We start from the raw sequence: 24,857 nt of genomic DNA, 5'->3' as shown, positions 1-24,857 counted from the left end.
ATCAGGGCATTGTGAAGCTCAGATGGATAACAGATGGCAAAGCACTTTGAAGAGGATTGTTACATTCTCCTCAAGCATCTCCCATCTTCGTGCTCCTGTACAGGTTGCCTGGGTATCTGCACACTCGTTCCAGTCCCACACTGGGCTCCTTGGACCCGGGGCTTATTGTGAGAAGCTGGTGTCTGAGAAGCCTAGGACTTCTTCTGAGAAGCCTATCTCCCACCCCCAGCCCCAGCTGTGGGCTAAACCTGACTCCCTGGCTGCCCTTCTCTCTGTCACTCTCTCGGTTTCCTTCCAGCTGCTTTCCTCCAGATGCACATTTTCTCAGGATCCTTGGAACCCTGCCGGCCCCTGACCCGTGACCCTCTTGGAGAAGCTGTCGCCTTTGCCTCCCAAGTAGCTGCAGTGCAGGAATATTGGAGGCCTCCGGCTCAGTCATTTCCCCCTTTCTGGTTCTCTCACCTCACCTCTTCCCCAGCTCTTCTGGGGAGCTGTCAGGGCTTCGAGCAGGGCTGCACCCAGGGTTAGTGGTTCAAAATGCACCCTGAGATGAAGGAAGTGGCAGGGCACCTTCTGGAGCATCAGCATGAGGCTGCTGCTGGGGTGGGGAAGGAGGAGCAGATATAGTATACGAAGCATAGGAGATTAAGGGCTGGAGCTCATTCCAGACCATCATTGCCTCTTCACTCCCAACTCAATTCTCTGGCCTTTTTTTTTTTTACCTCCTTATCAACCAACTCATCACATTGGATAAATTTCTGCTGCAGTTCTCCTCCCCCCATTTCCTGATTATCGACTGCCTGCTCTGACCATCATTTCAGGAGGGGCCACAACAATGCTCCCTTCCACTCCCAACTCCACTCTTTGGACATCTTCTTAGTCTATTTTTCACCTTGTTCTTTCACCCCATCCTCCCTTCAGAGCTCCCCTTCGCCATGTTCTCTTCCCACATTAGAGTGAGAGGAAGGATTCCTTGAGAGGAAGGATCATCTTGCTTGCCATAGTACCTGACAAATAGTAAGCATTGAATAAATGCTTTATCTCTCTATCTGATCACCTGTAGTTTCCAACTTTACCTGATTGCTCTTGCGAACAAGGTGCTAAGTGTAGATGTTTCTGTGTTCCTGAAGGATTAGGACCACAAGTATGGTCAGCACCCTCTCTCTAAATTTGGAATCTTGGGGGGAAATCCCCAGTGGTCCTACCCTAGTCGTAGCTCTGACTTTGGGGACCTTTCCAGCTCTCCACCCCTGAGATCATCTGAGTTCCAGTCTAGAGCTGAGTCAGGACAGACTTATGGGGTAAGGGAAGAAGAGAGACTGACTAATTCAAAGCAACCCCACAGAATGCCTCATCTGGGTAATATCAGCAACATCAGGTTGAATTAGGGGCTAAAACTGGCTTTTTCAAGCAGGTGGGGATATGGGGTGGAGGGAGATTGATTCAGACCCTAATATCTGACCACTCACCAATATTCCCCAAAAGCAGACCTGAGGAAGGACCCAAGCTGCCCCCGGAACCTCTCAATCACCTCAGCTTTATAGTACTAGAGATGAGCCAGAATTAAGAAACGAGAAAAATGGGTGAAGAAGAGCAGGATAGTATCAGGAAGAGGCTGCCAAGTGACTCAAAGAGGAAAATGGTGGAGAATAAGGCCCCTGGTTTAGGCTGGTCAGGGAACAGCTGACTCGATGATCACACAGTGCTAAAATAGGCAGGATCTTCAAGTGTAAGTCCTTTAGCAGAGGACCAGAGCATATCTTCCTTAGGAGTCAAAGTACATATATCTAGTTTCATTGCTGCCCATTATGCTCATCACCCTTGTTATGTATATATGTACATATACATATAACATACATGTAGGCATATTATCTGTATTGATGTATTGTGTAGGATGTACATTGTACATTTATGCATGTAACACACACACACACACATAGTTCTGGCCAGTCCTGTTATACAATCGCCAAGAAGGCAAAGTCCCTCATTTTCTTGTTTCACACACACCCTTTGGGTTGCTCTTTTGTGACTCTCCCTTTTAAGACTGCCCCAAATCTTTATTTTAATTTGATATTCCGCATATAAGTCTCTGGGCGGAGCAGGGATGAACACAATGTGATGTCCTCAGTTCTTTGCTCTAAAGTAATGGCTAATCCCTTTGGGATAAATATGTGTGTGTGTGTGTGTGTGTGTGTGTGTGTCTCTGTGTCTGTGTCCATGTCTGTGTCTATGTCTATGTGTGCATACATGTGAGAGAGAGCTATTGAGAAAGACACAGAGACAAGGGATTGAGAGAGGACAGAGAGATTGAGAGAGACAGAAGAGAGAGAAAGGAGGAGGAGTGAGTTATCTTAGGAGGTGGAAGAGTATAGGGAACAAGGAAGAATGTTGAAGATCGAGCAACATAGAGGAAACAAAGGACTTTTCACCCACAGCTTACCCTAAGTCCAAAATGCCGTTATAAGACCCTAGGATCTAGAGAGGAAAAGGACTTTAGAAATTATCTAATTCAATTCACTCATTTTACAGTTAAGGAAAGCGAGGTCCAGAGAGGTGGAGTGATTTTCCACAGGGGCACGCAGGCAATAACAGTTAAGATTTGAACTCATGTTTTCCAACTGCAAACCTATGTTCTTTCTTTCCCCTACAGCATGCTGCTTCACGGTATTTAGCTTTTTCTAACCCTATCCAGAAGTTTCCTGGCCAAGACAGGAGAAAATTAACCCTTCTGATGACCTCCATTGCTCTAGTTCTTGTCTTCCTGTCAACCATGGTACTGTCCTGGGTGTACTCACATGCACTCTCTACTCATAGCCATATTGGTAAAGGTATCGCACATGAGGAATCTGGGATCTGGAGAGTCTAAGTGATTGCTAATGCCCACACAGCTAGCCAGTGTCGGGTCCTAGACCCAAGCCCAGATCTCCTGACATCCAACCTGGAGGCTCTCACTAGGACGTACAGATTCTGCTGTGGCATTAACCCTCCCCTCCACCTGACAGCAACAGGCCCTCACATTCCCCTTTCTTACATTCAAAGTTGGGTCCATTGGCTAAAAACTGGGGCATGTGGATGTAAGAGCTCCAAATCTGGTTCCCAACCACACCAGTCCTGGAATCAGGAAAACATGAGTTCAAATCCAACTTCATAAAATTGATAGCTGGGCAACTCTGGCCAAGTCACTTAACACCTGTCTCAGTTTCCTCATCTGAAAAATGGGAATCTTCCAAGGTTGTTGTGAAGGCAAAATGAGATATTTGCAAAGTGCCTTGCAACCCTTTAAACACTATTGCGGCAGCTAGGTGGCACAGTGGATAGAGCACTGGCCCTGGAGTCAGGAGGATCTGAGTTCACGTCTGGCCTCAGACACTCACTAGCTGTGTGACCCTGGGCAAGTCACTTAACCCCAGTTGCCTCCAAAAATAAAATAAATACTATCCAAATGCTTATTATTATTCCTGAGACTGTTCCCTTTCCACATCAGGATCATTAACCTCGAAGTTTTGAGCTCAGGGGTGTCTTGTCAATTCAAAGACATCTCATCAGCTCAGAAATAGCGCTATTACACTGGAAAAGGAATAGTCAGAGTTTCCTAAAAGCCTAGCACCCTGTGGCTTCCCTAGGGACATTGAGACATGGTTTCCCTTCCCGTGTCAGAGAGAAGGCCCCAGAGAGGTATCCATCAGCACCATAAATAGCTCCAACCTTCCAGTGATGAAGTGTTTCCAGACTTTTTTGGTCTAAAGTTTGTTCTGATGTCTTTTCTACAGCAGGCCCAAGAAAGGCCTGGTCATCTCCAGGCAATGCTGGGAACTAGGCTCATCAGGGGACAAGGAGGAAAGAGCTGAAAAAAACCATCAAAAGAGAGAGTCACCATGAAGGAAAACGCTATCCACATCCAGAGAAAGAACTGATGGACTTCGTATGGAAATTGAAGCATACTATTTTCACTTTTTATTTGTGTGTGTGTGTGTGTGTGTGTGTTTTCTTTGGTCTATTTCTTCTTTCACAACATGGTGAATAAGGAAATATGTTTTATATGATTGCATATATATAACCTATATCAAAAGGAAGAAGAAAAGGGAGGGGAAAAAATTTGGTAATCAAAATTTTGCCAAAATGAATGTTTTAAAGTATCTTTACATATAATTGGAAAAAATAAAGTACTACAAGAAAAGTAAGAGAGAGTTGCAGAAAGCAGCAAAGTGGGCAAAGAGAGGACAGAGGAAGGGGAAGAAGGGAAAGACAAGGAAAAGGAGGTAGATTTGTAGAGGGAATGGAGAAAAGGTTTCATATAAAATAAGGAAGAGGTTTTCTTCAAGGAAATCTCCGTTTATTAACAGAGGATAAGGAGACTTTCCCTCTCAGGTCCCAGGATTTAGAAATGCACCCTGGGTGTAGGTGTTAAAGGAACACGGTGCACAAGTCGGGAGGAAGAACCGTAATTCTAACTCCTTTAAACTCTGGCCCACTGTCAATTATCCTTCCTAATGGGGGACATGGAAAGCATGAAGAATCCAGAAGTCTAATTTTAGCCAAGAGCTCCAACCTCCTCCCCACACAACCTTTTACCAGAACTGTTAACAAGAGACTAAATGGATGGATCTGAGCTCACCTTGCTTTCCCCTTTGATAGAGGTACTAACCAGCGGTGATAGAGAGGGCTGGCCTTGGGCAAAATTGCATGATTCTTTCAACAGATTCATTTGATAAATATTTACTGGGTGCCTGTTATGCACCAGGCACTGTGCTAGGCACCAGAGGAAGTTTTAAGTTCCCTGCTAGGCGATTCTGTTTATAGACCCAATCACAGAATGCTAGAGCCTCAGGCAACCCAAGCTCCCCATTTTATAGATAAGGAAACTGAGGCCCAGAGGAATTAAATTCATTCATTTATTCAACAAATAAACTCCTACTGAATTTAGTACTTACTGTGCACAACATACTGCAGTAGGCATTGAAATTATTAAAATGTAGAGAGTCAAGGCCCCCTGCCCTCAGGGAGATTACAGGTTACTAGATTGTATAGGTTGGACTAGATGGTTTTTGATGTACTTTCCAACTCTGAGATTGCACAATTAAGTGAGTGGCCTACAGTTAGAACTGTGGTTCTGATTCTCAGGACAGGACTCTTTCCAGTACTGAATAAGTCGTGCAGCTTCTACAGGGGCAGCTAGGTGGCGCAGTGGAGAGAGCACCGTTTCTGGAGCCAGAACACCTGAGTTTAAATTCAGCCTCAGACACTTACCAGTCATTACTAGTTGGGCAAGTCACTAAATGTCCCCAAGTCTGTTTCCTCATGAGTAAAACGAGGTTAATGATAGCACCTACCTACCAGAGTTGTTGTGAGGACAAAATGAAATAATATTTGTAAAGCACCATGCAAATTTTAGAGTTCTGTTTAAATGCTAGCTATTACCAATCAATCAATAAACATTTATTAAGCACCTACTGTGTACCATACATTATGTTAAGCACTGGAGATACAAGAAGAGGCAAAAAATAATCCCTGAGCTCAAGTAGCTTATGATTTAAAGTGGGAGACAACATGCAAGCAAATATATCATTTTATACTTTTCATTGTGCTTTTATATTTCAATTCAGTAGGTATTTATTAAGGGCATACCATGTGCCAGGCACTATGCTAAGTGCTGAGGATACAAAAATAGGCAAAAGACAGTCCCTGCTCTTAAGGAGCTCACAGTCTAATGAGAGAAACAACATGGAAGCAAGTATCCTTTATACATTTCAATGGGTTTTCGTATAGGTTATTTCATTTGACCCTTGTGAATGACTCTTCCCTTCCTATCTGTACACATCTTCCCCTTTTAATATAATAAGACTTTGGAGTCAGCCTCGATGGTAGAAGAATTCTGCCAACCACCAACTTGGGAGAGGTTGGAAGTGCTGGTGTGAGGTCTTGCCACGCCCTTATCAGGGCTGTTTATCCACCTTTGCTATACACCTGGAATTCAACTCTCACCTGGGGCTCCAAGAAGCTATAGCATACACAGTAGCCACACTCAGTAAGGTAAAACTGTCTCAGCAAATGGGCTAAACTAGGTTGAGGGTAACCAACAGGCCTCAAACCCATTGGTGTGTTAACGGGATGTGCATCCCAGGTATATGAAGACATCCCCTGGTGGAATGAACAGATGAGAACAATTTGTTCCAATGACCATGAAAGTGGCTGAACCAGATTCTACGAAGTGATCAGACATCAAAGATGCCAAGGTCATCCATTGTATCCCAGGCCATCACCAATCATCTTGACTTTTGTCTTGCCCCTGGACTTTGATGGCTCTGGAAGAGAGAATGAGGGTGATAACTTTGTGCAGTGCTGTCTCACTTAAATCCAATTCTCACTCAATTCAAGACATCACCCATGATTCCATTGTTCCTCCTAGAAAAGGAAGAATGAACGACAGTAATCAGCCATTCCCACAATGATGAGACTGACATTCAGGGAGAATGTAGCTTATCAGAAGAAGAGGAACAGTAAGGGATGCAGATAATCCATAGACTATACCATCACCCCCTAAATACCAAAGACTTGAAACTAGCCTTGCTATTAAACTTACTGAAGCCTCTGTAGAAAGACGATGGGGGAATGGACTTTCCTTCTTAAGGGTGATTTTTTTTTTAAAGGACTAGTTCTCAACTTAGCTTTGTGACCCTGGGCAAATCATTGTTCTCAGCCTCATTTCCCCATCCATAAAAAAGAGGTAATAATATCACCAACCTCACAGGATTGTTGTGAGAATCCATTGAGATAATATTTGTAAAATACTTTGCAAACCCAAAAGTGCCATATATATCAATGTGGCTGGGAATGAGGGAAGAATGTTGGACTAGAGGTCTTCTTGAGGCATCTTCCTAAGTTTCTAAGAATCCCCTATCTTTGTTTTTCAGCTGCCTCTATAAGAGCTTAAAGATCAACATCCCCACTCTTCCTTTCCACAACTAGAGCTGCCCTACATATCCTTTCTCCCCACCCTACCCCCCAAATAAGAAGGCTTGAGATCAGAGGTTTCTAACCACTAAATAGAACTGTCTCAGGAGATCTCAAAGTCTTTGCTGGAAGACCTTCAAGCTGGCTGCTGCCATCATTCTCCCTAACCCCTGACTCCTTCTGGGATTAGGGTAGGGTCACAGAATCTCAGCATTGTAGTGGCCCTGAGAGGACATCTCATGACTGACCAAGAATCCCCTGTACAACAAATTCAACAACACTCAGCCTTTGACTAAAGACTACTAGGGAAGGGGAAACCACTGCTTCCCAGGACAACCTATTTCATTCTTGGAGAGTTCTAATCATTAGGAAATTTTTCTTGACATCAAGCCAGAATTTGCTTCTCTGTAGCTTTCACTCATCGCTCCTAGGTCTACCTCTACAAGCAAGCAGAATGAGTATAATTCCACGTAACAGCTCTTTAAAGTTTGTAAATGTTTTCACTTTTCCCCCACAAAACCCGAGTCTTCTGTTAGCTAACCATGTCTAGTTTCTTTGATGGATCTTCAAATGTCACAATCTTCATGCCCTTCTCCATTCTGATTGCTGTCCTCTGGACATTGAAACCCTCTTTGGGACTTCACAGTCAGCATATGGAACCACCTTCATTACCCAAACCCCTCATCTTCTAGGATACTCACGAGGGAAAGAAAACATGAAAACATCAAGAATCCCTGAGCTAGAATTGTCAAAGTGATCATCACTTTGTCTTTCTCCTTTTAGAGGGAGATGCTCTAATTCCTGGAACATGTATGAAGAGAAGGAGTAAAAGAATGGACTGATTCTGGAAGAGAGGCCGTAAATGAACATCTTTGGATGACAGTCATGAAAGAATAAAGGGCACCATAGACAAATGAGAAATGGAAGGGGACAGGGTAGAAAGAGTTTGTTGAAAGAAGATGAAACTTCTCATGAGCAGTGGAGAGGGGTATGTTTGTACGCCTGGGTAAGAGAAGGAGATAACTACTCTTCGTGTCTGTCATGTGCTAGCATTTGCCTCATATAATCTTGTATCTAATTATTTGTGTATAGGTTGTATTCTACTCCCACCCCTACTTGAATGTAAGCTCCTTGTGGACAGAGACTGTTCGGTTTGTCTTTGTATTCTTGATACCTAACATGCTGCCTTACATCTAATAGGCACTTAATATATGTTTGCTGAACTGAGGTGAAACTCCTATGAAAGGCTCTTCCTCCTCATCTCTGCTTCCTGCCTTCTTTCAAGTCTCAGCTAAAATCTTACATTCTCCCAGAAGTCTTTCCTTATCCTTCTGTTGGCTATTTCCAATTTATCCTGTGCAGATCTTGTTTGTACATAGCTGTTTGCATGTTGTCTCTCTCATTAGATTATGAGCCCCTCTAGAGAAGGAACTGTCTTTTCCCTTTCTTTGTGTATTGCCAGCACTCAGTTCAGTGCCTAGCACATAGTAGGGGCTTAATAAATGGTCATTTATTAAGGAGTAGAGTCACAAAGAGTAGCCTTGGTGCAACCATGAAGAAGCCAGGCTTGGAGGAGGTTCTGGGAAGGGACAATAATGGTGAATAGAGGAGAAGGAAGAGTTTGAATTAAGAGTTTAGACATAAACAGAACTCACCTGCTGATGCTGGAGATTGGATAAGGCTGCATCTCTGTACCTCCAGCTCCAATCAGGTTTGGTGGTCCTCTGAAAGGCAGCCCTGTGATGCTTCCTATGAAGAGAGAAATGAGTCTCCTGACTGAACGAGAGACTTCAGGGAGAAGAGGAGCAGACTCTGAACGGCACACAGGAGGTCCTTGGGGCAAGAGGGATTTGGGGAGGAGCCAATGCCTCAGTATGGCCTTTGATTTCCAGCATCTGCACCCCCAGAGATCGACATGAGTGTAGTATCAAATGAGATTGTTTTGTCTCTGCTTAAACTGAAATGTTATCTTGCTTCCAGATCACAAGACTTCCTTTATCCTTGCATAATCTACCACCTAAACAAATCCGTACAGTTTCTCCAATTATGGATTTACTTTCTTTCTTTGATTAGTATGTTTGCTTACTATCTATGATTGTCTTTTGTTTGGTGAGGAGGGGAAACCAAGTCACTAATATTTTCTAGATCAGGAGTGGAATTATTGTACCTGTTCCCCTCCCCCCAAGCAACCAGGGAAAATTATTTTTATCTTGACCCTCCCAAAAAAGAATTGTATCCCTAGAGTACAAATATCTGATCATAATAGATAGAATGCCAAACCCAATGTCCCCCTTGAAAATAAGCAATCAGAGACACAGCTAGGTGGTGCAGTGGGTGGAGCACTGGCCCCAAAGTCAGGAGGACCTAAGTTCAAATCCAGCCCCAGACCAAATACTTGACATTTACTAGCTGTCTAACCCTGGGCAAGTCACTTAAGCCCAGTTGCCTAAAAATAAAAAAAAAAGAAAAAAGAAAAGAAGCAATCAAGGTAGTGATCACCCAAGCCCAGTTATTCTTGTACTCCTCACAAAGATGGAATTCTAGTCTCCTTGGGATTTGGAGTGGTGCATTCAGATCTACCTACAAATCTGTGCTGGGCAAGGCCCAGATTATCCTTGTAACATCTCCTTTTCCCTGCTCCTAGAGGTAGGACAAGTTATGCTAGAAAGCAATTGAAACCCAGTCTAGAATAAAGTTTGTTGAGGTGGGCGAGTTCTCTATCATGCCGATAGAAAAGCATCACACGTTAGAACTGCAAGGGAATTTAACAATTACCCAGTCACTGGATTGTGTATAGAGTAGAGCTAATCGATGCTGCCTGTGTCTGCCTGGCCTAGAGCTGCCTGGCCCAGAGCAATAACGTCTGAATAAACCCTCTACTCTGCCATTATAGGAATAGGGTATGGAACTGGCATGTGAACTGGGTTCAAGCCCCAGGGACATGACCACCAGGTATTTTAATGATCTAGAAGCTCAGCCCAGACTCCCCAACCCAGTTCTTCTGTGTTTGGAGAGAAGTCGTGCTGCTGCTAACAAGGATGAAACACTCACCCCAGGACTAGCTCTATGCTCTTAGGAGGGGGGGGGGGGATTGGGATTAGAGACCTGCTCAGCACATGGCCCTGACAGCTGCCATTTTCTCAGATGGCACCTACTCTTCCCCCATCACTGTGAGCTGCCAGTCTGCCATTAACATTGGCAAAGTCGGCACTTTCAGCCCTCCTTCGCCGCCAAAGGACCAGCTACAAGGTGGGAGCCACTGCGCCTCAGAAGAGAGGCGATGTCACTACTCCTGGAACCAACACCACAATCCCAGCCTGAACCCCAGCCCATCACCAGGATTGTGATGGAAGAAAAAAGCCAGGACCAGAGGCTATCATACCCTTCTCTGGGCTCTAGCGCTTGGCCCCCTGCAGCACTGTGGTAGAGAGAGACAAAAGAGTAAGGTGCTCTGGGATCATAGGCAAACAACCCAATCACTTTGTGATTCAGTTTCTACATCTGTAAAATGGGCATAATATCTGTCTTGATCAGTTTATTATGAGGATTAAAGGATATGATATGCAGTTGCTCTGAAAACTTAAAAGGGATGTTATACAAGTATGTAGTAATTCCAGTGGCACATACTCTCCTTGAGAGTAACGACTATTTTTATTTTGTCTTTGGCCTATCCCCAGGACTCACCCCAGGGTCTGCTCCATAGCAGGTACCTCATAAATGTTTGTTGAATTAAATTGACTCTATTCAGTGAAGTGCCCCACTTGATAGGTATGTCTCCTGTTCTTGAGCTAGCAAAATGTCTCCTCCTGCTCCCCTAAATTCATATGGTTCAAAGTCTCCATCTGCTGCCACCTTTCCCCAGATTCTCATCCCTGTCCGGCTCAGACCTAGGCCTACCCAGTCCCTATCCTTTCCCCTCACCTTTCATTGTGCCCTCAGGCACTTTAGTTCTGTCATTTCCAAATTCCCCTTCATCTCAGATCTCTTCTTCTTGTCCTCTATTCATCTTCTTGTACTCATAGAAACTCGGCTTTCTTTGAAAGAAAAGTCATCGCTAGCCTCCCTGGTTAGTGTGACCTTACCAGCTCTCCTGAGCCCTAAAACACCAGAAAGGGAGTCAATCTAATCAGACTGTTTCTCTTCCCTCCTCAAACCCCCAACACCAATCTATTCCTCCCTTTTAACAGAGAACCTTACCTTCTACTTTATAGGAGGGGGAGGGAAGCCCTCAACATAAGCTTGATTATACACCCTACTCCCCATCTAAAACTCTACTACTCAATCAAGTTTCTAAGTAAAAGGTAGCCCCAAAGCTAACCCCTGGACTTGTGCCCTGGATCCCATCCCCTTCCATCTCCTTGCCCCCAGCAATCATTCCTTCTCTTAAACTTCGGTCTCTCTCTACCTACTGGCCTCTTCCCTAGTATGTATCCCTACTGGGGGAGATCGATACCACTAGACACTATCGTGTATCCTCATCCTTTAACCCACCGTCTCCTCAAGCTGTTGTCCTATATCTCCCCCTCCCTTTCTCTGATAAACTCCTGGAAAAAGTTGTCAACACCAGCCGCCTCCACTTTCTTACCATCAACTTACTTTTCAACTTCTCGCAATCTGGCTTTCAACTCCACCATGCTGCTGCAATTGCTTTCTTTGAAGCCACCAAGTGTCTCTTAACTTCCTTCTCTTGATCACCTTTATGTAGTATTAGATATTGTTGCTACCCCATCCTCCTACATATCCACTCTTCTTGTAGCTTCTGTAACACTCTTCTTGCCCTATTTTCCTCCTACCTGTCTGACAGCTCTTCCTAGTCTCCCTTGTAGGATCGTTGTCCATATCCTGTCCCTCTCCGCCAAGAGCAGATCTCCCCTAGGGCTCAGACCAGGGCCATCTTCTCTTCTTTTTCTACCTACTCTCTTCCCTTGCTGCCTTCAACCGCTCTTATGGGTTGAATTAGGTAACTCACAAATTTATATATCCAATCCCAATCTCTCCTGAATTCCTGACCCCTAGCACCAACTGCCTACTTGACATCTTTCTCATATATAGTTAGCATCTCAAACTCAAGGTGTCAAAAATGGAATTCATTCTTCCTCCTAAACCCACTCTAACCTCGTTATTTCCACTGAGGGCTTCTTCCCTATCACTCAGGTTTGTGACCCTGAAGTTTTCCTTGACTCCTGCTTCTCCCTTCCCTTCCCCCAATACCAATCCACTCACAAGTCTTACGGATGATTCCATCCCCACAATCTCTCTCATACCTGTCCCTTCTCTGAACCCCAGGCAGCTACTATCTTAGTTCAAGCCTTCATCACTGTTATGATAGCTTCTTCATTTGGACACTCTACTTCCACACAGAAAATCAAATTATCTTTCTAAATCACAGATCTGAATGTCATTTTCTGAAAAAACAAACAAAAACAAAATTGCTGGATGGTAGAGTATATTATCCCTATGTCATTTACTATCTTAAATTACAATAATATTACTCCTCATCCTGGTATTTGAAATACTCCACGAACTGGTTCTAAGCTACCTTTCCAGTGTTTCACATTTCTCTCCTTTACAAAGTCTATTTTCTAATCAAATATATCTACTAGCTGCTCCCTGAAATCAATATTCCATCTCTTATCCTTGTGCTTTGGCACAATTTATCTTCCATGGCCAAACCATCCTCCTTCTTCATCTCAGATTTTCAGAATCTTTACGTTCCCTCCAGACTTAGGTTAGGAGCCACATCTAGAAGCCGTCCCTGATCTCCTCCAGTGTTCTCCCTCCTGAAATTACCTTACATTTGCTTATCAGCATGCATGTTGCAGCCCCTCCATGATCTATGGGGGACCAGAAGCTCCTTGAGGGCAAGGACTATTTTGTTTTGTTCTTTGTATCTCTAGCATCTAGCACAGCACAGTGGATGGTTAATGAATGTCTGTTAAATTGAACTGACTCACCTCTGGAGATAACTAACCCATGCCCTAAAGAGGCAAAATGACTTGTACAAAGGTCAAGCAATGAGTCTGAGACAAATCTGTTAATGGAACTCATGCCTCCTGACTCCAAGATCAGGGAATTTTCCACAACAATGCACTGCCTCCCACAGGTAGATGGGTAATCAATGTTAAATTTAAAAGTTTTTGTACAAACAAAACCAGTGCAGCCAAAATTAGAAAGAAAGCAGGAAACAGGAATATTTTACAGAAAGTTTCTCTAATAAAGGTCTCATTTCTCAAATATATGGGGAACTGAACCAAATTTATAAGAATTAGAGCCATTACCCAATTGATAAATGGTCAAAGGCTATGAACATGCAATTTTCAGAAGAAAAAATCAAAGCTATCAATAATCACGTGAAAACATGCTCTAAATCACTGTTGATTAGAAAAATGCAAATTAAAACAACTCTGAGGTATCATCTCATACCCATCAGATTGGCTAACGTGACAGAATAGGAAAATCATAAATGCTGAAAGGAATGTGGAAAAATAGGTGACCCAATGTACTGTTGGTGGAGTTGTGAACAGGCCCAACCATTCTAGAGAACAATTTGGAATTGTATCCAAAGGGCTATAAAACTGCACATGCCTTTTGACCCAGTAATACCACTACTGAGTCTGTATCCCAAAGAGATCAAGAAAAAGGGGAAAGGATTCATAAGTACAAAAATATTTATAATAGCTCTTTTTGTGGTGACAAAAAAATTTGAGGGGATGTCAATCAACTGGGGAAATGGATGAAAAAGTTGTGGTATATAGGGGCAACTAGGTGGCACAGTGGGTAGAGCACTGGCCTTGAAGTCAGGAAGACCTGAGTTCAAATCCTGCTTCAGACCAAATACTTGACACTGACTAGCTGTGTGACCTTGGGCAAGTCACTTAACCCCAATTGCCTAAAAAAAAAAAAGTTGTGGTATATGATTGTGATGGAATACTGTAATATGTTGTGCTGTAAGAGATGGCAAAGGGGATGATTTGAGTAAAACAGGGAAGGCATATGAGCTGATACAAAGTGAGTAGAACCAGGAGAACATTGTACACAGTCGCAGCAATATTAACAATGATCAAATGTGAAAGACTTAGCTACCCTGATCAATACAATGATTCACAACACTTCCAAAGGACTCATGATGAAAAATACTATCCACCTCCAGAGAAAGAACTAATAAACCCTGAGTGTAAATTGAAGCATAATTTTTTTCGCTTTCTTTATTTTTCTTATTTTTTTTTAACAACAAGGCTAATGTGGAAATTTTTTGCATGACTCAACTGCAGGAAAAAAAAAAGGACAGGTAATCAGAAAAATGCTGTCCAAGTTCTGACAAGTGATCCATTTGTCCCTAGGACCATATTCTTCCTCTGGTGCCAAAAAACTCTCAACAATCATCATCTTTCCAGGTAGTTCTTTAAGTGAATGAATATCCCCACCTGACTCTGACCTTCCATTCCCACCATCCAACATTTGGTACAGACAAGTTGTACCTTCCTTCTGCCTCCATACTCCCTGCTCTAAACCAAGGGTACTCGGCATTCTGAGTACATCTCTGGCACCAAAAGAAACTTGGTGAGGCAAGAGAGCTTATGTCTCTCTGTCTTTGCCTCTAGTGCCCAGTGCTAATCAGATGGCAATAGGAGATAGGGATAGAGACCGGCCCTGTGATGTCATTGATACATGGAGTATACTCTACCATCCAATAATACTGGCTTCCTTGCTATTCCTCACATATGCCTCTCCGTTTCTTGCCTCCGCTCACTTTTCTTAACCATTCCCCATGCCTCAATAGAGGAGTGCCCCCCATGCCTGGGAGAGGGAATTCTCTCTCTTCTCATCTCTGCCTCCTGACTTCTAGGTCTCAGCTAAAACCTCACCTTCTGCAGGGAAGCTTTTCCTGATCTCTTAGAAAGCTAGTTAGTGCCTCCACCCTGACAGTATCTCCAATTTATCCTGGATATATCTTGTTTGTATGTAGTTGTTTGTATATTATCTTCCCCCATTAGACTGTGAGCTCTTTGAGAGCAGGAACTGGTTTTTGCCTTTTTTTGTAACTCCAGCTCTGAAAATAGTGGCTTAATAGAGTAGACACTTAATAAATGCTCATTGACCTGACTTGACTGAGAACTCTCAGATAAAGAAACCCTTTCTACCAATGCAACTCAGCACCTTCTCTGCAATGCATTGTCTTAGAGAATTGCTGGCTCTAGAGCACTGGTTACATGATTGGCCCAGGGTCACAAAACTAAGTGTCAAAGGCAGAACTTGAAGTCAATTCTCTATGGCTCTCTACCCAGTATGAGGTAGTACCTATCAGTAGTAATAATGTCTGTGCATTTATACAGGGCATTCCAAAAGTCTTAGGGCAGTTTTAAACTACTAGAGCTTAAAACTTCACTAAGACGTTTGGGCCAACCTCTATACTGTTTTAAGGTATATAGAATTTGACTTATACAGAATTTGAATACAGGTCTTCCTGAATCTTAGTCTAACAGTCTATCCACTAAGTCAATATCAATAGATGTTATTGGATTGGTTGCTCTATCTTGGAGGTCTCTGAAAGATATCTATATATAAATGAGAAATAGTTTGGGGGAGCTTGGTAGCCATCAACCCCACACCATCAACTGAACTCAACAAACATATACTGTTCACCCAAGCCTTCCCCACCTAGGCAAAAGTGTGTTTATCATCCACTCAGTCCCCATCTGAAGAGTACATGACTTCACCTCCAGCTGCCAGGGTGGCTGTCTTCAAGCGCAGGTCTGACCATGTCACCCTCTTGCTCAATACCTCCAGGATGAAAAGTCCTCTGTTTGGCATTTCAGGTTCTTCATAACCTGGACCTTCCTACCTTTCCATTCTTCTAACTCTTTACCAGGAGTGGGGAACCTATGTGGCCTCCAGGCCACAGGTGGCCTTCTAGGTCCTTGGGTGTGGCCTTTTGACTGAGTTCAAATTTTACAGAATAAATCCTTTTATTAAGGGGATTTGCTCTGTGAAGTTTGGATTCAGTCAAAGGGCCGCACTTGAGGACCTAGAGGGCCACCTGTGGCCTGGAGGCCATAGGTTCCCCACCCCTGCTTTATACCCTTCCACCCATTCTAATTTCCAGATACACTAGCTCATTTACTGTTTCCTCAAATAAGACACCCCCTGTCTCCTGACTCCACATTTTTGCAGTGGTTGTGCCCCCAGCCTGGAATGTTCTCCCTTCTCACTTCCACCTTTGAGCTCCCTTGGCTTCCTTCCAGTCTTAACTAAAATGTCATCCTCTAAAGGAGGCTGTTATCAGGTTGTTTCCCACTACATCAGCTGCTAGAGCATTCCCTTCTGAGATTAACTTCCCTCTACTCTGTATATATCTTGTTTGGACCTGGTCATTTGTATGCTGATGAGAACCCCATCAGAATAGGGCTTCTCTTGTGTCATTGACACCTTTTGCAATGTGTTGAAGCCTATGGGGACATTCTCAGAATAATGAATAATATAAAATACATAGGAAAACAAAGGAAACCAATCATATTGAAATACAGTTATCAAAATATTTTTTTTAATTCTTAGTCCCCAAGTTAAAAAGCTCTGGATTCATATGTAAGCTCTTTGATAGCAATAACTGAGGGGAGGTTCTGGCGGGTAACCTCTTTTCGTGTCCCCAGAGCTCAGCGAGATTCCTAGCATATGGTAGGTGATTAATGAATGTTTTCCGATTGATATTGATTGCCCAAAGTGGCTTTCCTCATCCCTTTTTCTTGACTTTCCTGGCCTCCCACTGAAAATTACCAGCCCTGTGTTCCATCTCCTGAGGGACAGTCAGTCGGTCAGCTACCATTTATTAAGTGCCTACTGTCTGACTAAACTTGGTTTTCTCTAAATAATGTCACAAATGAATCCCAACCCACCCTATCCTAATTACTAGCAATGTGGAAAAAGAGAAAACTAGGCAGAGTCTTGACAAATTTGGCTGAGGAAGGCATCTTGGGGGGGGGTGAGATGTAATGTGGAACCCTCAAATTATTATGTGGGCAATTGTGATACAATAATAGCATTTATGTAGTGCTTTTTAAGGTTTGCAAAGAGCTCCACAAATAATATCTCATTTTATCTTCACAACAACCCTGGGAGGTAGATGCTATTATTATCCTGGTTTTACAGATGAAAACTTGAGGCAAACAGAGGTTGTGACTTTCCCTAAACAGGGTCACACAGCCAGAAAGTGTCATAAACTGGATTTGAATTCAGTTCTTCCTGACCCCAGATCTAGGGCTGTATTTGCCCTGCCTCATGGCTGCTTACTTTTCCTCTGTATGAAGCCAGCCCTTCATACATCCTACCTGCCTTACTCTCTCACAACTGCATAGGGATGGAAGAACCCAATGTATGTTTCAGGTTGTCTTCTGTGAGCTTTGGGGATGACTTGTGTGCTGAGTTGAATTAGTCTGATTTTTGAGGTGAAAGGAACTCTCACCTCTTCACCTTGCTGCATCTCCTTGTTTGTCCTTCTGGTATGAGATTCAGTATGGGTGGAACACCAAAAACCAGCAATGCCATCTGCAGAGTTCCCAATTGGCTGAGAGTAAGCCTGAGACAGTGAAATGGATCTATGGATTCCATCCGGAGAACCCAGGTTACCAACTCCAATCCCCAAAGCAATTTGGTTCAGAAGACCAAGTCTTGACTGAGTCACCTGGACACTCAAGTCTTCTATATAGAGAATTGTGGACCATCTGAGCTGGCACTAGGGAATTGTAACTAGGCTGAATAGCTTAGGAAGTTTAGAGACAAACTAATTTAGGAGCTAGGTAGATTTATTTGTTGGACATTTCTAATTACCTTACTCTGGTGTATTATTTCTGAATTTTCATATTCTCTTTCCCCTTGTGAATAAGCCCTGGAAAAGTCTCTTGGGGTATGTGGAGAGAGCTGGAGAGGAAATGGGTAGAAGCAAGTGAAAAAAGCTGGTACTGGTAACAGAGAAAGAACATTGCCGGGAGGATAGGGGTGTCCGGGAATGGTGCTGCTGCAAGAGAAATAATCATCGCAGTTTAAGCGTAAGAACTCGAGATGTCAAAGTGCCTTAGGAGCCAGGAGAGTCAGGAAGCATATTATGTACCTCAAGTCCTGAGTTCAATGATTAGGCAAATTTAGCAGGAAATGGAAGGTCAAAACCCTGAGATTATCGACAAAGTCCCCTGGGGAGCTGGTACCCAGGGACATCTAGTAAGGCCCAAGGCTGGATGCTTTATGCTCCCTTCCCCCAACTTCTTTTTTTATTATTTTACAATTAATTTGGTGTTTGTCTTCTGTGTTTGAGCACCCGAGATAGTCTGTGTTTGCCCAGGTCAAAAGATTACAGCTCTTATTGTTCAGCTCCAGCTGCATCTGCCTTACAACAGCAACTCAAATAGAATATAGCTTTTTAACTAACTTGTTCCCTTCCTGAGAGTCAGGGACTCAAATACCCAACAAAACAATAAATGAGCAAAAAGAAGGGGAATTACTCTGCCAATTGGGGGAAGGGAAAGGAACATGCTCCATCACCCTCCTCCTTTTTAGCTTTATTCATGCCCAGGAAGTCACAAGGCAATGGTGGCTCCATTGTTGGACACATACAAACCCCAACCATCTCATTTGTCCTTTTCTAAAGCTGAAAGTAGCCTGTGGAGTCTTCTTTGAAGGGAGTAGTAGCTACTCTCACTTTCCCTTCTTCCCTGTGTTCTAGCAGAACTATCATTTAAGTTGTCACTGACAGAGAAGCACACACACCCTTAGTCCACTGGGTCCACACATTCAGCCTTGACAACCCACATATGGGAGAAAGTCTGCCTGTCCTACCCTCCATTCTCTTTGGCCAAGGCTGTGAGACAGGGAGCTCCAAAGACACCATCTGAGAGCCCCCCCCCCCAGAAGGACAGATACACAGTCTTTGTCTTCCCACTGTTCTTAAGTTCCCTTTCTCATTTGGCTATATAAGGTTGGGATTTCCCAAAGCTTCCCAAGGCCTAGAGAAAAAACAGAGCTGCCCTTCTTCATCTCACCCTGAGACCTCAGTGCTAGGAGCTGGGGGGAGAATGGGAATAATAGTCTCCTAGCAGTTTCCTGGGCATTGAGCACACAACTTCCTTATTAAAAAATATCCTTTATTATTAAAAAAAAAAAAGCTCAGACTTCTCAGAAACACCTGCATGCAGCGTTGCTGGGTCAGGACAAAACAGGAGAATGCCACAGGGCACAAATAACAAGACCAGAAAGCATACGCTGCCTGGCTGTCCCTTTCCACAGTCATGGCTCCACGATGGTGGTCATGTCTACTCCCCGGGAATGTTCCTTACCTTCCTTCTGACTGCTACAGGCAAGGCCAGTCTGCCCCCTCCTCCCAAAGAAGACATTCCCTGATCTTGGTGGTGCCCATTTATCTAGCCTCTCTTCATCCCCCCGGTTGCTAAGCTAGGGGCCCTCCTCACTCTCTCTCTCTTTTCTTCACCAAAACCAAAGCTCCCTAGAGGCACCAGTCTGAGGTCAGGGCCACAGAAGTGCTAGAAGGCAGTCAGACCTACAGACATGCCCACACCCATCTAGGAATTGAGTAGTCAAGTGGGCTCCAGTTGTCCATTGCTACAGGAGTTCTGTATCATAGGCAGATAGCCAGATACTATCCCAGGAGGGCAGTGGGGATATCATTCATATACTCTCAGTTGTACCAGACACCACGTTCAGAGACTGGGAAGGAGTCAGAAGGTAAGCTGCTTTGAGACTCCCCAGTCACAGAGGTGCGGAACCACAAAACTCAGTCTTTAATGGTGTTGATTTAATGGTGTTGATCCCAATGTACACCCTAAGGTCAAAATGGTGAGGTCCAAAGGCCAGGGTGTCCTGGGTTCCAGGAACCTGACTTCCCTAGCACTTCCACAAGAAATGCAGAGCTCCTCTCACCTGCTCTGACAACAGCAGCCCAGTCCAGTGCACAGCCCCCATTCCCCTGAAATCTCTGATACTCATCTATCATCCATCCCTCTCTGCTTGTTCCCACAGACTGGGTATTTTTAGGCATCTTAGGGGAAATAATTTGCCTGACTGATGACAAAAGACTTATCCAGTGTCGGGGGACAGAAGGCAGCGGAAGAAACTCCTAGTGTTCAGGTGAAATGTCAAGAAGTTGTCATGCAAAATAATAACTCAAACCTTTGGAGGCAAGAGGAGTACATTTTCAATGAAACCCTTTAAAAGAAGGAGCCACTCTCTTCTCTCTTTCTCTTGGCTTCCGGGTTTGGGGTAGGAATTCATACAACACCGGCACAGAACTAAATTCCATAGGAAGACAGGTGGTGGTAAACACAGAAAAAAGGAGATTTTTATATCACCGGATAATCACATTTTCTATTTCTCTATTTCTCTAGCCCGTTCCCCCACAGAGCTCAAAGCTTTTTGCAAACCCTTTCATCTTCTTGCTGCGAGTAGGCGGCAAGCTATTGTTGCCCCGGTTTTTGCAGAGGGGGGAGACTGAGGCACCGAGTAGGGAAGTGCCTGTGATCCAGGCTCACCGGGTGAAGCAGAGGCAGGGCATGCTGAATCCCACAGCGGAGCTAGTCGAAGGAACAAAGCAGAGGCTCTCCTGAAAAGGAGCCCCAAACCAGAGGAAGGGCGGAAAAAGCGAAGCGCCAGGATACAAAACCGCCAACAATTCTTAGAGCCCTGCAGGGAAGCGGGTACTGTTGGGGAGGGAGAAGATGACTCCACTACCGCCTCGGAGATTTGCCTTCCCTGGAAACGTCCAGGTCTGGCCTTCCTTGCTTTTTGGAAACATTCCCAGGTAAGCGCCCTCCCAGGGAACTCAGGCAAGGCTGATTGGGGAAGCCAGCCTCCCTGAGAAGGGAAAGGTACCCAGTTTGATCGGGGACTGCAAGGCTGAGGAAAGAAGCTGTCTCTCTTCCATTGTGAAGTTTTCTCCAGCGTTTGGCCTCGGATCCTCATCTCACTCTGCCTCAGCCTCTACACAGGGTGGAAAGCAAATGCTCCATCCCACCAAGTTCTGGAAAAATAAAATTATGCTCCAGGACACATACACAAACATACACACTCAAAAACACACACTCGTCCACACATGATACTCTCCTCAGCATGCTCCTCAGCTGATCGAGAAGAGGGGGATTTAAAGAGCCTAGGGCTACAATCAGATACTAGGTAGAGAGAAAAGGCCACTGGGAGCTGCCTAGCCCGAAGACTCCACTATATAAAACAGGGCAGGTTCAAGGACCCTAACTGGGACCCCAATTCACCAAACTGTCTGAGTCCATTGGCGGCAAAGGATCCTTCGGAAGGCCCTGCGGAAATCCTGGTTGAAAATTGTATAGATGACAGGATTGAGGGAACTGTTGCAATAACCAATCCAGAAAAAGAACTGAAAAAGGCCATGAGGGACCTTGCAGTGCTGGGGGCAGATGGCTCCTAGGCTATAGCTGAAGAAGAAAGGGAACCAGCAGAGGACGAAGACTCCAATCACCACAGCCAGCACAAAGGTGAAGCGCTTTTCTCGGTTCATCTGGGTTCTACGCCTCCATGGCTGCAACCCCAGGGAGGCAGGTTGTCGGGCCAAGAGCACCTGGCCCCGGAGTGTGGCCAACACCTGGGAGCCCTGGGGAGGCTGAAAGTTTGGGGTTCCTTGGGGAGAAGAGGAAGTTGGAAGGGCTGAAGGCCCACACTCTTCTCCTTCCTCATCATCTTCTTCCTCCTCCTGCCTATGACTGCCATCGTCTGGCCCCACAAAGCTCTGGTTGGGAGGTGTGGAAGGTGGGTCTCCAATCTGCTCCCCTCCCTCTCTTTCCCCAGGAGGCTTGGAATGCCCATTGGCCTCACCCACAGCTGAGAGAACAGAGGATGGCAGCTTAGATATTGCAGATGCCCCACCAGGGCCAGAGGGCCCAGTGTCCCCATCACCAAGGCCCTGCTTGCCATGGGGCCCCTGGCGGTTACGGCGCTTGGCAATTAGGTAGATCCGCAAATAGACCAGGATCATGATGAGGCAGGGTGCAAAGAAGGAACCAATGCTGGAGGAAAGGATGTACCAGGCCTCCTCGTTAAGCTTACACTGGGGTCGGCCTCCAGGTTTCTTGCCTTTGTCACCCTTGTAGATGAGTGGGGGCAGTGAGATGAAGGCAGCAATAAGCCAAACAGTGAGAATGATGCCCTTAATCCTCCGGGGCGTCCTCTTGGAGTTGTACTCCAGGGCTCTGCTCACTGACCAGTAGCGGTCCAGACTGATGGCACAAAGGTGCACAATGGAGGAAGTGCAGAAAAGGACATCCAAGGCCAGGTAGACCTCACACCAGGTGTGTCGGAAGTACCAGTATCCCAGCAGTTCATTGGCCAGTGAGAAGGGTATGATGAGGGTGGCCACCAAGATGTCAGCTGCAGCCAGGGAAACCAGGAACAAGTTCTGTGGGGCTCGAAGGGAACGGCTAGTCAACACGGCCAGGATGACTAGTGCATTGCCAAAGATGGTGAAAAGGATGAGAAAGGTGATGACGGCTGCAATGGCTGCCGTGGCCTGCACAGAGTAGGGCTCTGGGCTATCCATAGCAGAGGACTGGAATAGTCCAAAGGGAATTGCCAGAGAAAGGCTATGAGTGCCAGCCCTGCAGCCTTTCTGAGGGACAATCTGGAGTTAAAAGCAGGACATCCAGCAGCGGGGGAGGGGGGGCTGGAGAATGGGGCAGTCCCTGGGGTAAGCACCCCAGGGGCTAAGCCAGAGACCTGGTGGACCAGCCCATTCTGTCCTGGGACGAAGCGCAGCATCCAGACCCCATGACTGGGTAGAGGTCGGAGGTGGGGTGGAGAGGAATGAGGGCACAGTTTTGTTCAGTAGCTGCGGCTCTAAATCCTCCTCTGGGCTTAGGCTGCTGGTTTCCCTCTGGTCTGCCCCAAAGAAGTTTGTGAAGTTCCTGGGGGCTTCTGTCCCTTCCCTTTTGGGGTGCCCCAGCGGTGCGCTCTACTCCTGAAGAAAGTTGAGACCTCCGGACGTGTGACTGTCCCAAGCCAAGATTTGGTGGGCTAGGGGTAGGAGGGCAGTGAGGGGGAAGCTCCGAGCATCTCCTGCTCCTTCACAAAAGCGCTGTGAGAGGTGAAGGCTCTCTCCTTTCCAACCCTGAGCGGAGCTGGAACCGTGATGTCAGGCGAGCAAAGCAGGCTTGGCAGGCAGGCAGCCGAGCAGGCACAGGCAGCCCCGGGCAGGGGGAGTGGAAGGGAGGAGACCGAGTAGGGAGGAGACGTGGAGGGGAGGGGAGGAAGGAGGGGTGGGAAGGATGGGGGCAGGAAGAGAGGAGGGAGGGATGAAGAAGAGGGAGGGAAGCAGGGATGGAAGAGGTGGAAAGAAGGTGAGCACGGCCAAAGGGCGGACAGCCGGGAAGCCCGCAGCAGCGCAGCCTCCTTTTGGGGAGCTCCGCTGCCTCCTGCCCTCTTCCCCTCACCTTTGGGGAGTGCCACTGCCGAGGGGTCCTAGAGGGAGGGGGCTGGGTGTGGCGAGCTTGCCTGCAGCTGTGGGGCTCGAGGAAGGGGAGAGATGCGGGGAAGACTGTTCGAGGGGAGTGGGGATGTCAAGAGTGCTGGATGTCAAGTATTACATAAGAGGGGGCTCAGGACGTGTGGCTGCAGAGGTCAGTCAGTTGAGGTAGGGCGGGAGGATGTGTGGGGTTGGCTGGATTTGGGAGAGGGGCTGGAAGCGAGGAGCCAGGGCTGGGCCATCTATGCGGACTGGGCGGCCCCGTGCAAGGGGCGTGGGGAGCGGGGGGAGCCGTTTGAAGCGTGGGGTGTGGTGGGACGAAGGGGTGGCTTGCGCTTGCAGGCGGAACCCATCTAGCCTCCCCAAGCTTGGGGGCCTGGGGAAGGGGGGCGGAGAGGCAACCAGTACCCTCAGCTCTAGGGATCCAGAAGGAGATTTGGTGGGCACACAGTCCCCAAAAACCACCCCGACTTTTGGCACGGAGACCACTACTGCCCACCCCGCCTAGGCCGGGCACCTCCTCGTGGAGCGCAGGCTGAGCCCAAGACCCCCTCTGATTGCCGGTTAGAGAGCGCCCCCTGCTGCCTTCGGAGCGCCTGGACCCCCGCCGAGGCTAGGGCTCCCTCCAAACACCCCTAGCAAAGGCAAAGGGGCAAGATTTCATTTATTCTTGGGCACCTAAATGCTCCCCCAGCCCAGAAAAGCAACAGGAGAGATGCCCAGGTTTTGAATCTGCAGCGAAGTCGCAGCAGCAAGTTTTTTTTCTCTCTCCCTCAGATGGGAGATGCAAAGAAAAAGCAGCTCATTTATTCTCCCTGGGTGATCTTTCTTCCTCTCTTCCCCAGCTCATGCCTCAGTTTCCCTTCTTGTTCAGGCCCTCCTGCCCTCTTCCTGAGGAGTCTGAGACATACTCTCTCTGTTCCCAGCCTGAGGACAAATGAGATAAGACATGTGCTGATCTGGTCCCATAGAAACAGCCCTAATAATTCATAGTAAGGATAGGTGAAGAGAAGGCTGACCTGTCATCCTGTGTCCCTCTGACCCATGGACAATAGTGTCTGCAAATGGAAGGTGATGTGGAGAAAAATTAATAGGGTGGATTCTTTCTTTGTCCTGCCCACTTCCTAGAAGCAGGGTCCACATCACTCTCACTCAGTAACTCCTCCTCCTCCTCCATACCACCCTGCAGCTGTAGTCTCCTGCAATCTCTGCAAAACACTTTAAACAGCTCTGGGAGTCTTAGTCTCAGTGCTAGAGACTAATGGACTGGAGGGGAAGAGTTAGAAGAAGGTCTTTAACTCGATATCTCCAGCCCCGACACATATGCGCACACACACACACACACACCTTCCCCATTCCGTCTATCCCTCAGCCTACCCCCAGTTCACCACTATATTCAGCCTGACACTATCTGTCCCTTCCA

General features: G+C 46.0%; 1 protein-coding gene across 4 annotated transcripts; it reads right to left on the bottom strand.

Moving 5' to 3' along the window:
* Positions 1-4,878: 4,878 nt before the first annotated feature.
* On the bottom strand, positions 4,879-24,637 carry LOC110209761 (alpha-2B adrenergic receptor). Of its 4 annotated transcripts, none has more exons than XR_013484608.1 (3): positions 24,454-24,637; positions 8,607-8,700; positions 4,879-6,402 (listed from the first exon to the last, which is right to left on the bottom strand). XR_013484608.1 is itself a non-coding variant. In XM_078149664.1 (2 exons), exon 2 carries the CDS (start codon positions 22,511-22,513, stop codon positions 21,212-21,214), a length of 1,302 nt encoding a protein of 433 aa, XP_078005790.1. In that variant the 5' UTR covers positions 22,514-24,361; positions 24,454-24,527; the 3' UTR covers positions 20,263-21,211. The 4 variants fall into 4 exon arrangements, 1 of the variants encoding a protein (XP_078005790.1); XR_002324916.2 differs by having other exon boundaries at positions 4,879-6,302; positions 24,454-24,559; XR_013484609.1 differs by lacking the exon at positions 24,454-24,637 and adding an exon at positions 17,408-19,741 and having other exon boundaries at positions 4,879-6,302.
* Positions 24,638-24,857: the final 220 nt, after the last annotated feature.

The sequence above is a fragment of the Phascolarctos cinereus genome, unplaced genomic scaffold, assembly GCF_003287225.1.
Source record: "Phascolarctos cinereus isolate Bilbo 61053 unplaced genomic scaffold, phaCin_HiC Scaffold_2;HRSCAF=192, whole genome shotgun sequence".
Taxonomy (NCBI): domain Eukaryota; kingdom Metazoa; phylum Chordata; class Mammalia; order Diprotodontia; family Phascolarctidae; genus Phascolarctos; species Phascolarctos cinereus.
Note: the sequence above shows the minus strand (reverse complement) of the source record. Positions and strands in the feature narration are given on the sequence as shown.